The sequence below is a fragment of the Bufo gargarizans genome, chromosome 9, assembly GCF_014858855.1.
Source record: "Bufo gargarizans isolate SCDJY-AF-19 chromosome 9, ASM1485885v1, whole genome shotgun sequence".
Taxonomy (NCBI): domain Eukaryota; kingdom Metazoa; phylum Chordata; class Amphibia; order Anura; family Bufonidae; genus Bufo; species Bufo gargarizans.
The window spans coordinates 174,298,723-174,314,875 of NC_058088.1; the positions used below are offsets into that span (position 1 = coordinate 174,298,723).

The 16,153-nt window shown below is 44.8% G+C and overlaps 1 protein-coding gene across 1 annotated transcript in view; it reads right to left on the minus strand.

Moving 5' to 3' along the window:
• The window catches only part of NIBAN2 (niban apoptosis regulator 2), a 79,299-nt gene that overhangs the window by 26,052 nt on the left and 37,094 nt on the right, over positions 1-16,153 (minus strand). Inside the window, exons 3-6 of the mRNA XM_044268832.1 lie at positions 7,850-7,980; positions 6,623-6,751; positions 6,440-6,545; positions 5,650-5,814 (exon numbers count right to left, since the gene is read on the minus strand). Of these exons, the coding sequence (XP_044124767.1) occupies positions 5,650-5,814; positions 6,440-6,545; positions 6,623-6,751; positions 7,850-7,980 (531 nt within the window). The remainder of the gene's footprint in view (positions 1-5,649; positions 5,815-6,439; positions 6,546-6,622; positions 6,752-7,849; positions 7,981-16,153) is intronic.

The following is a 16,153-nucleotide window of genomic DNA, read 5'->3' on the forward strand; positions in this document are numbered from 1 at the left end:
TTTATAACCTAACCCTGACTTTTACTTCTCAACAACATTGTCCCTTACTTGTTTGGAGAGTTCCTTGGTCTTCATGGCAGTGTTTGGTTAGTGATGTCTCTTACTTGGGTGTTGCAGCCTCTGGGCCTTTCATAAAAGATGTGTATATGTAATGACAGATCATGTGACACTTAGATTGCACACAGGTGACATCATGTCACTAATTATGTGACTTCTGAAGGTAATTTGTCGCACCGGAGCTTTTTATGGGCTTCCTAACAAAGGGGGTGAATACATACGCACATGCCAATTTTCTGTTTTCTAAACAATAGTTTTATTTATATATTTTTCTCATTTCACTTCACCAACTTAGGCCTCTTTCACACTTGCGTTGTCCGGATCTGTCGTGTACTCCATTTGCCGGAATTACACGCAAGTGAACTGAAAGCATTTGAAGACGGATCAGTCTTCAAAATGCGTTCAGTGTTACTATGGCAGCCAGGACGCTATTAAAGTCCTGGTTGCCATAGTAGTAGCGGGGGAGCAGTATACTTACCGTCCGTGCGGCTCCCGGGGCGCTCCAGAATGACGTCAGAGCGCCCCATGCGCATGGATGACGTGCCATGCGATCACGTCATCCATGCGCGTGGGGCGCCCTGACGTCACTCTGAAGCGCCCCGGGAGCCGCACGGACGGTATGTATACTGCTCCCCCGCTCCCCACTACACTTTACCATGGCAAACAGGACTTTAGCGTCCTGACAACCATTGTAACCATTCAGAAAAAGCTAAACGTCGGATCCGGTAATGCGCCGAAACATTGTTTAGCTTAAGGCCGGATCCGGATTAATGCCTTTCAATGGGCATTAATTCCGGATCCGGCCTTGCGGCAAGTGTTCAGGATTTTTGGCCGGAGCAAAAAGCGCAGCATGCTGCGGTATTTTCTCCGGCCAAAAAACGTTCCGGTCCTGAACTGAAGACATCCTGATGCATCCTGAACGGATTTCTCTCCATTCAGAATGCATGGGGATAATCCTGATCAGGATTCTTCCGGCATAGAGCCCCGACGACGGAACTCTATGCCGGAACAAAAGAACGCAAGTGTGAAAGAGCCCTTAAACTATTGAGTTCTGATCCATCACATAAAATTCAGCTTAACAAAACATTGAACTTAAGGCTGTAATTAACAAAATACGAAAAAAGTCAAAGGGGGTGAATACTTTTGCAAGGCACTGTAGGTAAGCAAGGCTGTGACGTAAAGCCCATCAGCACCCTGCATACTGCCAAGAATGCAGTATGGAAAGGGTGGGGGTAAGCACCAGATTTTGTTCTTGCTAATTATCATCTTGTTTGGGATCATTTATAGTCCTGTCCTTTTATTATGACGTTCTCCACCCAATCAGTAATGTCACCTATAGTCCATCCCCCTCCAGTAATTTCACCTATAGTCCACCCTTCTCCAGTAATGTCACCTACAGTCCATCCCCTCCCAGTAATGTCAGCTATAGTCCATCCCCTTCCAGTAATGTCAGCTATAGTCCATCCCCTTCCAGTAATGTCAGCTATAGTCCACCCCTCCAGTAATGTCAGCTATAGTCCATCCATTACTTATATGATCATCTGCTTCCTTTTGTATTAGTTGATTCTGTGTCATAGATGTATGTTTTTGGCATCTGATTGATGGCAATACCTGTTGATAAGCAATGTTAAGTAATCTTGTCTATACATGGATCCAGTTGGCGACTATATGGGCCTTTTGTCTAAACAATCTGCTTAATATATATACCAGACAGTTTCATGTGGGATATATGATGGCGCTTTTTTTTTAGGTGCATCGATTATAATATATTAGCATTGATTATGTATTGGATCTATTGTTGTTCCCCGTTTGCGTCTCTAGGACCTTTTGCATGTCACGTGATAGTCATATGATCTATGATGCGCCTGACATGTGACCATGAATAGCGTTGTCTATTGGTTCACATGCGGCACTTGCTTGGGGAGGAGAGCGGCCTCTTGGCTGACAGTGGCGACGGCGCCCCGCCCACTCACAGACGGGATGACATCACGGACATGCGCGGGAGGACCATAGAGACGGGTACTTTTGACCTCTGAAGCAACATTTCTATTGGCAGACACGATGGTTTTAATTAGCACACAGGTAAATATTATGTAGTATGCCTTCTTTATTGGTTATATTTTGTCACATGGGGAGCTCATTATAATATTTATATGTTTAATGAATTTTGTACCAGTATACTTGAGAAAGGCTACTGTGTAGCCGAAACGTCGTGTATTTGTGTGTGCACTCTTGGTCCCCAAATAAAAAGTCACACTGGACATGCTGCTGTGAAACTCCTCATCTACTTGTACTTATGGGATGGCGTTGGATTGGCGATTCCACCACGGCTGATGCATTCCGGACAGGTCAAAAGATCCATTTTGTGCTTCTCTACAACAATTTTTTTCTCCAGTAATGTCACCTACAGTCCATCCCCTTCCAGTAATGTCAGCTATAGCCCATCCCCTGACAGTAATGTCACCCATAGTCCACCCCCTTACACTAATGTCACCTATAGTCCACCCCCTTACACTGTCACCTATAGTCCACCCCCTGACACTAATGTCACCTATAGCCCATCCCTGACAGTAATGTCACCTATAGTCCATCCCTGACAGTAATGTCACCTATAGCCCATCCCTGACAGTAATGTCACCTATAGCCCATCCCTGACAGTAATGTCACCTATAGCCCATCCCTGACAGTAATGTCACCTATAGCCCATCCCTGACAGTAATGTCACCTATAGCCCATCCCTGACAGTAATGTCACCTATAGCCCATTCCTGACAGTAATGTCACCTATAGTTCTCCTCAACAGGCTACGCCCAGACATTGTACTGTAAAAGACGTTTCATGCAGACAATGAGACTGTAAAGGAGAAATGCGTGAATAGTCTTGGCCCAGACAATAGGTTGTACAAACTCAACTTTTTAGCCCCCTAAAAATTCTGACATTTACATTAAACAAAAACAAAGAACAGAAAAATCTGGCATTACTACCCCCGTGTGTCATTCTCTTCCATATAACCGAACGACAGTACACAGCTCTCCCTGCAGACAGTGGATTTGTATCTACAGGTGTGCACCATAGAAGTGCAATTGTGTGTATCTAAGTATACAGCACAGTGCACGACTATCGAGGACACGGCAGAACAAGTGAGAGATGAAAGATAATAGTAAAAAGACGTCTACTGACATATCAAAGGAACTTCCACCATAACCATTTTTCTGCTTCATTGCCATGCCTTTGCATTTTCGGTTAATAAATTTGTCACCGGGTTTTAGAATACAAACTGCATATATTAAATGGATTCTCTTAGACCTGATGAGGCTGGTGTAATTGCTTTGAAAATCCATGTCATAATGGCTGCTTAATCCTTCTTGAAAGTTTACCCGTCTGATATTAAAACTGGATAATACAGCCAGTAAGTCCATCTGCCTCATCAGGTCTAAGAGATCTATTAAAGGGAACCTGTCACCTGGAAAAGACAATTTACACTAATCACAGTACCTTAAAGTATCTCCCATAGTGTGCCCAAAGATGTATTCATATCTTCTTTTTGCGTTGTGCTGTCTCATAAAATCGACTTATAAAATTGTGTTTGGCACCTTTTTGAAGTCGTGCTGAAGTCACGGGGGCAGCGGCCTCCTTGACTCAACCGTCGGATAAGCCCGCCCCTATGCCGCTCCTCCGCATATTGATGGACATTTTTCCCTGTAGCCAAGACCGCGCTCTTCTCGCGCATGCGCTCTGCGCGTCCTGCCGCAGCGCGATCCCGGCTACGGCTCCTTCCCTCCCTGGCATCTGCATGTTCACTGCGCCTGCGCTGCAGTGCAAGCAGACAGTGATCGCGCTCACGCTGCAGGGGAGAAGCGATGGGCGCGAGCGTGCTGTATAGGACCGGCGCAGGCGCAGTGAACAAGAAGATGCCAGGGAGGGAGGGAGCCGTAGCCGGGATCATGGTGCCAAACACAGTTTTATAAGTCGATTTTATGAGACAGCACAACGCAGAAAAAAGATATAAATACATCTTTGGGCACACTATGAGAGATACTTTAAGGCACTAATCACTAGTGTAAATTGTCTTTTCCAGGTGACAGGTTCCCTTTAAGAGATCTTCCTCAGGATGGGTCAACAATATCAGATCAGTAGGGGTTTCGACTCCCGAAACACCCATCGATCAGCAGTGCGAACAGGCCGCGGTGCTCAGGCCTCTTTCTAGGCCATGTGACGTCATGTTCATCTGTCACATGGCCTAAGCACAACTCGGTCCTATTCAAGTGAATGGAGCTGAACATGCGATACCAAGCACAGCCACTATCAAATGGACAGCGCTGTGATTGGTCAGCTGTGAGTAGGGCCCCACAGCTTTCTCAAACAGCTGATCGGTGGGGTGCCAGAAAACTATCGATCTGATATTGATTACCTATCCTGAGGATAGGCCATCAATCTGAAAATCCTGGATAACACCTTTAAGAGCTCATGCACACGAACGTATTTTCTTTCCGTGTCCATTTTGTTTTTTGGCGGACTGTATGCGGAACCATTTATTTCAATGGGTCGCCAAAAAACCCCCCAAAAAACAGAATTTACTCTGTATGCATTCCGTTTCCGTTTGTCTGTTCCGCAAAGAATAGAACATGTCCTATTATTGTCCACATTACGGACAAGGATAGGACTGTTCTATTAGGGGCCAGCTGTTCCGTTCTGCAAAATACGGAATGCACACAGACGGCATCTGTATTTTTTGCGCACTGAAAAATACTGGTACATACTGTCGTGTGCATGAGCCTTAGGGCCCATTCACACGACCGTATGTCTTTTTCAGTGTTTTGCAGGCCGTTTTTTCCCAGATCAGTTTTTCATATTTAATTTTTTTTTGTAGTGTTTCCGGTTCAGTTTGTTCAGTTTTTCCGTAGGGCATATACAGTATAAAGTAATTACATAAAAAAAAATTGGGCTGGGCATAACATTTTCAATAGATGGTTCAGCAAAAACTGAATGGATACAGAAGACATATGGAGTACATTCCGTATGTGTTCCGTTTTTTTTTTGCGGATCCATTGACTTGAATTGGAGCCACGGAACGTGATTTGCGGGCAATAATAGGACATGCTCTATCTTTCAACGGAACGGAAATACGGAAACGTAATGCATACGGAGTACATTCCGTTTTTTTTTTTTGCGGAACCATTGAAATGAATATGGTCCGTATACAGGAACGCAAAAAACATTTGTGTGAACGAGCTCTTAAAAGGGGGTTATCCAATTCTAAAAATTCCCCCCACAATGCCCGGGTCCCTCCAATACATCATATTTACATGCGTCACTCCGGATCCCGTCACCCGTGATGCTAGGGAGGCTAGTCACTGTTGTGGCCTGCTATTGGCTGCACCCCCGTCGCCGGATGTTTTGATTCACGCCACAGGGAGATGCAACGGTGGCCTTGCAGGGATCTGGTGTGACGTGGGTCGCGGATAGCGGAGTAAGTATGATCTGTAGGAGGGCCCAGGTATTGTGTGGGATATTTGTGGAGTTAGATAACCCCTTTAATAATGTATGCAGTTTGTACTGTGAAATCTGGTATCCGTTCTGGTTCCACACTTACCATTGTTGCAGTGACGTACACAGTCCTGGAATACGGCACTCCATCGCTGCTGCTCGCGCTCAGTCATAAAACAGAAGTGGTAGTGACGGCAGTATGGATGCCACAGGATTACAGGGAACTGTGTTGCACATTTCATCGGTGCGCTGCCTGCCTTCACTTTAACACCTGCAAGTGACAAAAGAAAGTGGAAATTAAGTTAGCCCACGGCTGATATTCACTCCTTTAAAGGGAACCTGTCACCGGGATTTTGGGTATAGAGCTGAGGACATGAGTTGCTAGATGGCCGCTAGCACATCCGCAATACCCAGTCCCCATAGCTCTTTGTGCTTTTATGGTGTAAAAAAAAAAACCTGATTTGTTACATATGCAAATTAACCTGAGAATGAGTCCTGTCCCTGACTCATCTGACGTACAGGACTCATCTCAGGTTAATTTGCATATGTAACAAATAGGGTTTTTTTACACAATAAAAGCACACAGAGCTATGGGGACTGGGTATTGTGGATGTGCTAGCGGCCATCTAGATACCCATATCCTCAGCTCTATACCCAAAATCCCGGTGACAGGTTCCCTTTAAGTGACTTTACAACCTCCTTCACACAATAGGGAGGCATTATGTGAATACTCTGTGATGCACCGGCCATACACAGCGATATATCTCATGTGGGACATTTCAGAATCAAATTTTTGTTGGAAAATAGGGTTTATTTTTAAGAGGGCTTCATATAATTACTCAGGCCAAAGCACCGCACAGTCCATACCTACTAAGACCACTACTGAAAGTACATACCTGAAATTGTGTTATTAAGCAACTCTGTGTACTGATCCAGGTTGGTGAGGACTCTGTACCCAGCACAGTTGAGGCCAGCTCGGGGCTGCAGGCCACGCTCATAAGCCTAACATGATAAATAACATTTTTAAAGTTGCTAGATCAGACTGTAGGTTGCTTAGTGGGACAATTGGCGACACTTACGATTTTGTTCTCGTAAAGCACTGGTCCATAGTGGTGAGGAACAAGGCAGAAACGGTTCCTCCACTTTTTTGTGTCATCCAGATACTGGAACAGGTTACCAGAAAAGATCACCCTGTCTTTGAGTGGGATCTTAAATGGAAGAAAATGAAAAAAATTCAATAAATATGAACAACTAACATCCTTAAAAGGGAATCTGTCACCAGCAACCTCCTTATCAAATAGTTTGCATAGACACTGTAGTTGTCACATGATTAAAACGCTGTATTTTTATAATTTTTTTTGTCAATCCAAGGCCCCGTTTCCAAAATATACTTTTTCTTAATATGTAAATTAGGCCTTTGGTGCAATGAGGGCGTCACCATTGCTCTTGTTGCACCCAACTGCCACTCCTTTTTGTGACCAGCCCTTCCGTGGCCACTTTACCACTTCTGGGCATGCCAATCGAAGCTGTCAGAGAGGGGCTAGCCACAGGAATGAGTGGATCATTGGGTGCAACAAGAGCAATGATGACGCCCTCTTTGCACCAAAGGCCTTATTTGCATATTAAGAAAAAGTATTATAACTCTGGAAGCGGAGCCTCAGATCAACAAAAAAAGAAAACCAGCGTTTTAATCAGCTTGAACCATAGCAAGATCTGTTTGATAGGGAGGTCGCTGGTGACAGACTCCCCTTTAAGAGTTGTACCATCACAGTCAGGCTACTTTCACATCTGCGCTTTCCCTTTCCGCTATTGAGATCCGTCATAGGCTCTCAATAGCGGAGGAAAACGCTTCAGTTTTGTCCCCATTCTTTGTCAATGGAGACAAAAGTGAACTGGAATGCATTGCGTTCCCATGATGCACACAAAAGCGCTACAAGCAGCGTTTTTCTGTGCTTCCTGGGATGCGGAGCAAGACGGATCAGTCATGACTCACAGTGTAACTCTATGGTGACGGATCAGTTTTCTCTGACACAAAAGAAAAAGGATACGTCCCCGATTGACTTGCATTGGTTTTAGTGACGGATCAGTCATGGCAATGTTAGAGATAATACAACCGGGTCCGTTCAGATGGTTGTATGCAGATGGTTGTATTATCATGACGGAAGCGTTTTTGCTGATCCATGACTGAGCTAGCAAAAATGCTGGTGTGAAAGTAGCCTTATCCTGTATATCAGACCTTGTATTTACATGAAGGAGGAAAGTTCTTGACAAACCAAGATGATAGATTGATATTTTTCCATTCATACCTTCCGATGCAGTAGTTGTGTCTGTGGGCCTCCATTGCCTTCAATCTCATAACGGACGCTATTGAACAAGGCAACGCCATACTGCTCCTCATATAACTTCCCAAATTCTGCCAGCGATTTTCCGGTCCGTTCTGTAACATGAAACAAAGACAGAGGTCAGCATCTAAAAAACGTATTATATCCGCTCAAATAAAATATACGTATTTTACAAAAACTTAGTACAGTACACTGCACATGGGTCTCTGACCAGTCACACTGTATGGAGACGTGAAGATGCAGATCCTCTACCACTGGGGTAGTCTGCACCGCGATGCTCCGGCGTATTGGAATAAGTCATGACAATTGGACAATTTCCAAATGGAAAACACATGAACTCTTTATATTGTCATTTATTATTATTGTCTGCAGTACAGGAATCGTGAATGTCCCCTGTGTATGAGCCCAGACGGGCACCCAGCGCTGAAGTGAGACGGAAATGATTCATGGATGGGGGCTTAGCGTAGATGTCCGAGAAGAACAGCTCAGGGCTGATTATCTTTTTGACTAACGTAAGCAAAAACACATTAATCCCAACAGCAGCTGACCGAAACGGGGGCGACGTGTGAGCTCACACTGTCCATGTGTCACCTAAGGGACGTGGATGGGCGTTTCATGGTGTGTCACGGGTCCTCGCTGTGAATAAGATGCACACAACATCCAAAAAGTATTCCGATTACATGAATAAGGAAGACGAGCAGCTATGCTATTTGCAAGAAAAACAGGGGATTAGAGAACTCGTCCTGCTTTTCATTAATCACACAGGGGTGTTCGGCTTTAGGCGACTCTGCATCTCACCTTTTAGGCCAGGATTACACGAGGTTACCTCTGCTATCAGAGTGACAGCCTGTGCGCAGTCTATCTACTTATGCATCCGGTCCATAGACGCAGCTCCATGGGCAGAGAATCTATCTCTAGGTGCGGCTCTCGCATCCACTTTATAGAGCATACATAACTATGGAAAACCATGGGCAGAACTGATAGATTGTGTTATGCATAGTGCAGGGCTGGGGGGGGATGTATTGTGGAAGACAGGGATTCTATCTTTGGTGTTCTTTCAATCCGTATGTCATGCACTGCGTATACTTTAATAAACATTACATGCATGGAACATTCCTTTAAGTCCAAAAATGGCCGACGTGCTCCCAAGTGCCAAAATCACCTAAACTTTCTGATGCCCGAGGTGCAAAGAGGCATCTCCCAGAGAAGGAGAACCGTTTGGTTAGGGTCATCTTCTGGAAGGTGGCACTAGCAAGATGGTTTTCTTTCTCTGGGAGATGGCTCTGTGCATATTAATTTCCCATGGAGCATTGCAACCAAGTCTCTATACACAGCTGGTCTCCTTAAGGAGAGCAGGTACCCACTTTCCCCTAAGCGAATGCCCGAGGGCACCGAAGATCGAAGAAAGCAATGCCTGATTTCAGATGTAAGTGAAGAAATTACACGTAAGCTGCCTGTCAATGTCCGATGGGTGTACCATGCGGCTTTTACGACAATGCATATACCTTGCCCCCAGTTAGTAGGAGAACCCCATTTCCAGCCCTAGAACATTTCTGCAAGACTGCAGACTAAAAGGAGACCAAAAGAAACCCTTTACAAGTCCTTTATGTGCTACAGACGGCATTGTAGGCACCCCGGACACGTAACACTAGTAATGATCCCTGATTATATGGCTAAATGATCATTAACATGTCCATTGGTGCTATATTTAGGCACTACCTGTCATTTACCATAGTCACGCGCGCTGTATTGCAGGTCTGCTCCCAGTGCCTGACACGTTGTATGATGTATATCCTAAATAGCCGATACTATGACAAATGTATGAATACTGAACATGAGCTACAGCAAGACAGGATGCAGAACTAGACATACAGTAGAGCCCTGTTCACACCTTAAAGTTGGGAGATGCTTACAGGTGCTACTAATGCTAGTAAATAGGATTTTAGAGATTTAATATTTTTTCCTAGACCATGTGACATCACGTTTATCGGTCACGTGGCCTAGGCACAACTCAGTCCCATTCAAGTCAATGGGCCTAAGCTGCAATACCAAGCACAGCCACTATACAGTGTACGGCGCTGTGCTTGGGAAGCTGCAAGGAGGCCGTGGCGCTCACTAGAGATCCTGTGAGCAGCGCGGCTTCCTCAGGCAGCTAATCGGTGGGGACCCCAACCAATCTCATATTGATAACCTATCCCGAGGACAGGCCATCAATATGAAAATCCTGGCGAATCCCTTTACGGTGGTCCCTGACTTTGGACAAAACCCATCTTAAAGGGTTCCTCTAATGTTAAAGGGAACCTGTCACTGGGATTTTGTGTATAGAGCTGAGGACATGGGTTGCTAGATGGCCGCTAGCACATCCGCAATACCCAGTCCCCATAGCTCTGTGTGCTTTTATTGTGGAAAATTTGATACATATGCAAATTAACCTGAGATGAGTCCTGTCCCCGATTCATCTCAAGGACAGGACTCATCTCAGGTTAATTTGCATATGTATCAAATCGTTTTTTTTACACAATAAAAGCACAGAGCTATGGGGACTGGGTATTGCAGATGTGCTAGCGGCCATCTAGCAACCCATGTCCTCAGCTCTATACACAAAATCCCGGTGACAAGTTCCCTTTAAGTTTACTGTAGAGTGTCGTGCTGCCAGGACCCCCACCTATCAGCTATAAACTATGGGGGACCGGCAGAAAGTTAAAATCTGTGTACTGTAAGGACATGCCGAGTCCTCTGGAAGGGGGGGGGTACACTCTTTGGATCTCACAAAACTGGTGCAAAGGAAAATTTAAGCAGTTGCCCATAGCAACCAACTGAGACTCATTCGTAAATAATAGTTGGCTGCTATGGGAAACTTCATTTTCTTTATGATGAATCTCGCCCTAGTGCTCAGGTATTGATAAATCGCCTCCATGGGGTTACTGCGGCCGGGAACTTCCCCAGATCATACGCCGAACCTGTTCAGAACACAGTGTGATAGAGCCTTATCCGGTTACGTAACACCTCATCCACCTCCCCACCCCGATCATATTATTTGTAGCAGGCCTTGGGTTTCAGTGTACCATGACTCAGGAGAGCACAATGCAAATCATTCAGGACGTTTTCTTGCTCCCGAGTCTATGGACACAGCTAGTACCAGGTGCCCATGGACATCAGGTTGGTTCTAAGGCACCGGACACCTCACCCCTCCTCAGGATACAGGATCTTCATAACAACTGTTTGGAGGCGAAAGATTTTAATTTGGTCAGTTTCACAAACTGGAATGAGACTGATGTAGTGCAGAAGGTTCGCGCACTGGTCTTTTTAGCGGGTGCCACCATCATCTCATGAACCTCCACCAGTAAACATTTCACCCCTTGCCAGCCTGAGTGATACAAGCCCCTAGTGTCAGACAGCACTTAGCGCAGTACACTTAGGCCCCATGCACACAACCGTATTTTTGGTCCGCATAGGATCCGTATTTTTTGCAGATTGGATGTCCTATTCTTGTCCGTATCGCGGACAAAAATAGGCATTTATAAAATAATGCAGAATGGAAAAGTATGGGGCACACGCTGACAGTATCCGTGTTTTGATGGATGCAGACCACAAACCGAATGTGGTTGTTGTACGCACGAGGCCTTAAGCTGAGGCCAGTGGGGCCATCATCCGAGACCACTAGAAGACCAGAACGTCTGGAGAAATAAGAAAGAATTGTCTTAACGGAAGCTTTTTCGTGATGAATTCCCACCCACGCATACAGTCGAAGATGGAATATAATTAGAACCAGAGAAGCATCCTGATATAGCTTTAGTATTATTACATGTGGAGGACAGGAAAAAACGCTCACTGTCAAAGAAGGCGTTCAAGTTAGAGCAAATTTCGGTTCTCCTGGATTGAAGCTGAGCATGCATGTGTATGGGGAGATTACTGTCACAATTAGCTCAGGCATATGACTAGCTTTAGCCTTTTACAGTGTACTTATACAATAAAAAAAACTTTTGATATGTCATAGAAACATATCAAAGATTTTTAATGGGGAGGTAGTCTTAGTGTCGAGACCCCCCAAACGATCGTGAGGAGAAAGTCGTTGGAGTAAATGGACTTAAAAGGGTCACTTCAGCAAATGGCATTTATCATGTAGAGAAAGTGAATACAAGACACTTACTAATGTATTGTGATTGTCCATATTGCCTCCTTTGCTGGCTGGATTCATTTTTGCATCACATCATACACTGCTCGTTTTCCATGGTTACGACCACTCTGCAATTCATCAGTGGTGGTCGTGCTTGTACACTATAAAGAAAAAACACTAGCCTATTTGCACTCTCATGGTCCCGGCCACCAAATAGGCCGGCACTTTTTCCTATAGTGTGTAAGTACGACCACCACTGATGGATTGCAGGGTGGTCGTAACAATGGAAACAAGCAGCATATAATTATAATGTGATGGAAAAATGAATCCAGCCAGCAAAGGAAGCAACATGGACAATCCCAATACATTAGTAAGTGCCTTGTATTAACTTTCTCTACACAATAAATGCCATTTGCTGAAGTGAGACGACTCCTCCAAGACAGGCTCATAGACTTTCTATGGTGCCCGTCTCCTGCAGCGAGGAGAACACTATGCGAGTGCCTCTCTCTCCTCATTCTAGTGATCGGTGGAGGTCTCTGCACTCGGACCCACACCCATCAGAAGCATTGAGATGTAACTATGAATTTTATTAAATTTTTTTTTTTTAAGTACAGGGACTTTTTTCACTAGGAGACCATGACACTGCCCGCAGTCTGCAGGAATCATCCATTATGTCCAGCAGTTCCTCGCCATCATGTAAGCCCACCATTCATCCTGTCCGAGTCACAGATGGAGTCCCGAAATGCAAATATGCTTTTTCATGGAGTGATGGATCAGCCACTGACCAGATTAACCGTTGTGAAACCTGGGCGAAAATCCTTGTGGGAACTAGGAAAATGGGCATATGGTTTGTCACCCGAAGATTTTCCTGAAACTACTTACATTTGTATAAAATGACAAATGAAGACGACTCAAAGGACCATAAACTTTAAGGAGACCGATCATTGAATGGTTTAGATGGGCACTGTCATTTCAATAAAGTTTACAAAACTCAACAGTATTAGCGAAGAAAATAAACTTTGTAATATACTTTTTAGAGAAAAATACCTTCTTCTTCACTTATAAAACCCTTCCCCCTCCCCCCCATACTGATCACTTACTCTCAATTGAGAGTGGCATAGACTAGATCAGGGATCCGCAACCTCCGGCTCTCCAGATGTTCTGAAACTACAACTCCCAGAATGCACCATTCACTTCTATGGGAGTTGTGTTTGCATGCTGGGAGTTGTAGTTTCACAGCCCCTGGAGTGCCAACGGTTGCTGATCCCTGGACTAGATGGATTTTCAGCTTCACTGAGGGTTACAGCTGCTGTCCAAAGAAGTCTATTGAAAAGGGAAGAGCTACTGAGAAAGTGAGAAAAACACTTGCAGGATGCTGCCAATGGTTCCCCAGTGCTGGATTCACCGCTACACTGCTCAGTACAGCCTGTACAATGTCTTCCATGCTGCTGCTTCTGAAGCAGAGACAAAGCAGAGCAGAACCTTGCGGCAGCTAGTCTCTGCCCACTCCGATATGGGGTCTACAGAGGGGGAAACTAGTAATAAATGCAGGATGAAATCATATAATGTGTACATGACAACTAATTCTAAAAAGTCATGAAACGACTCACTTGAAAATCTTAACACCTGAAGACATGAGAGCCCCATAAAAAAACAGACCTTTCTGCCCATGATGGGAGATATATTTTAGTCTTTTAGCTGACTAATAACCCAATGAGGTTGCGAATGAAATACACAAACATCCCAAGTATTTTGGAGATTACAACACTTTAAAGACTCCCCGCCCTACCCGCATGACACATTTTCAGACTAAATGCAAACTCAGACTCAAAAAGAACCTGTAGCCTTGTGCCATAGCCAACAACTAGTCCCGAAATTGTTTTGTAATTGCACCTGCGCTGTCATCCATCATTTAGCAGCAGTCAAACTATTGTTCAGACAATCATTAAGACCAGTTTGCGTGTGACACGCGCTGGAAAAATAGTATGCGGTCGGCAAATCAAAGGTGTTTTGGAATGTAAGCTGTGGTGTGCCCTCAGGAGCATTTAATAACCAATCAAAATGGCCGATATTTTGAGCGGTTATGAAGGTGATCATCCACGATTAAAGGGTTATTCCCAAGTGGAACTGACCCGCACACAATATTCTGCAGCAAAATCCGCATGCTGCAAACTCTTCTGTGGAAAATCCTCACCATCGGATGGAAACATCTAGCATGGATTTTGTCGTGGATGTGGCCCAACAGTAGCTGCCATACCAGAGTCCCCAAACAGATGCTGCGGTCCTGATTATCTAGGATGCATGTTTAAAGAGGTTGTCCACCTTCAAGAGTAAACCGGACAACTCAGTTATAAAGGAGAGGATTATTTGCCTGGCAGATCCGTGCCATGCCGGACTACAGAAAGATTGGTCAGCCCGCCAGATGTACAAGCGCCAGTCTGAAACTAGCCTTAGTACTCATCTATTCTTTATTAGAGGTCGTTCACTTGAGCTGTCTAGTTTCCTCTTAAAACTGGACAACCCCTTTAAATAGCACTTACCTAGTATCGCTCTGAGGTTGGTTTCACAGACATTTTTGGGGAAAAAAGACAACTGTATGTTTTGATAGTTATTTGAGCCAAAGGCCAGGCGTGGATCCAAAAGGCATAGTTAAAAAGGAAAAATGAATCTTTCTTCCCAGATCGACTTGTGGCTTTGGCTCAGAACACTGTATGAAAAACTGCCACAAAAATAGCAGATATTCTTTTTCTGAAAACAAGCTGTGCGTGAAACCACCCTTAATTTGGTCGTCCAGAATTTGGTACCACAAGCGCTCTTCTCAAAACTATTCCCCTGGACGTTAAAAGACTTCTGCAGTGGTGGGCCACAATGCTGGTCTCCACGAGGGCGAGAAGATCCAGCAGTTTTCTGAAGAGCTTGTGGCTGACACATGGACCAACGAAATGTGAAACGGCAGGGTTCAATGGAGATTGCCTTCCTTGATCTGAAAGCCTAAGGCCTCGTTCACACTACAGGGAGTCACAGACAGCACATGTACCCACTTATACTTAATGTATTTGAACACATACCAGTGGTTTTCCGATGACCATGGGTCAGTGGAAAAAAAACGAAAAAAACCAAAAACAAACATGTCCGTGGTGCAGACCAAACATACCCATAGAAGTCCATGTATCTGTGAACACATCTGGCATCTGCATTTGGTTCGTTTTTACTGACCACTGTAACTTAATTTATATCCGACATAATGGGCAAAAAACGGACTAAACACGGGTCCTTTACGGACATCTAAGCGGCTAGAAGACGAACAGGTTTTCTATGGATGTCGAACGGACACGGAAATGTAACGAGCCTTAAGAAATGCAATATTCTCAGATGTTTACCTTCTGTGGTTACATCAAAAATAACTGTTAGAAGGAGGAGGAGTGCGCTTCTTATACACCCGGCTCTGATCTATTCTGGGAAACCACAAGAAACTTCCACATGAAAACATACTCTTAAAGGGGCTGTCCACTTTTTTTTTTTTATATTCACCTGCTCCCTTCAGGCTCCCAGGATGTCTTCACTAGTCTTCCAGTTCCCACCTGTCAACTTCTGCACAGGCAGGGGTCATGTGCACCACAAGTCCTGGTCTCCAAGCAGCACGTGACCCAGCATTGATCTGCTGCTTGGTACAAATCACTGCTGAGTTCACTCATTGGCTGCAGTGGCGCAAGTAACCCCGTCCACCCCGACAGTAGAACCCTGGAAGGAATCTGGAACGGAGCAGGTGAGCATAACATAACATAGGTGCAGCTGGTTTGGAGTGTAAATAAAAGATAAAATGCTAGACATCTCCTTTAAGGGTGCCTTAACATGCTGCAGATTTTGCTGCAGAACTTTCCCATGGATGAGCCAGGTATTGCTGCTCCTTCCTCTCAGCCGAAATAGCAGCCTCATGCTACCCCTTTAATGACCTCAATCTCTTATGCTCCTCAATTCTTGAGATTGTTGATCATGGATATCCCTAACGTGAGATGTAAAGTGGCGCCCCCCAGAGTCTGGATGATGTTTGTGTTACTATTTTCAATGCATTAGAACGAAAAAACAAACAACAGTTTCAAGACAGCGAGATGGGGGACCCCTGGAGCTAGGAGAGGATGGGGAGGGCGTCC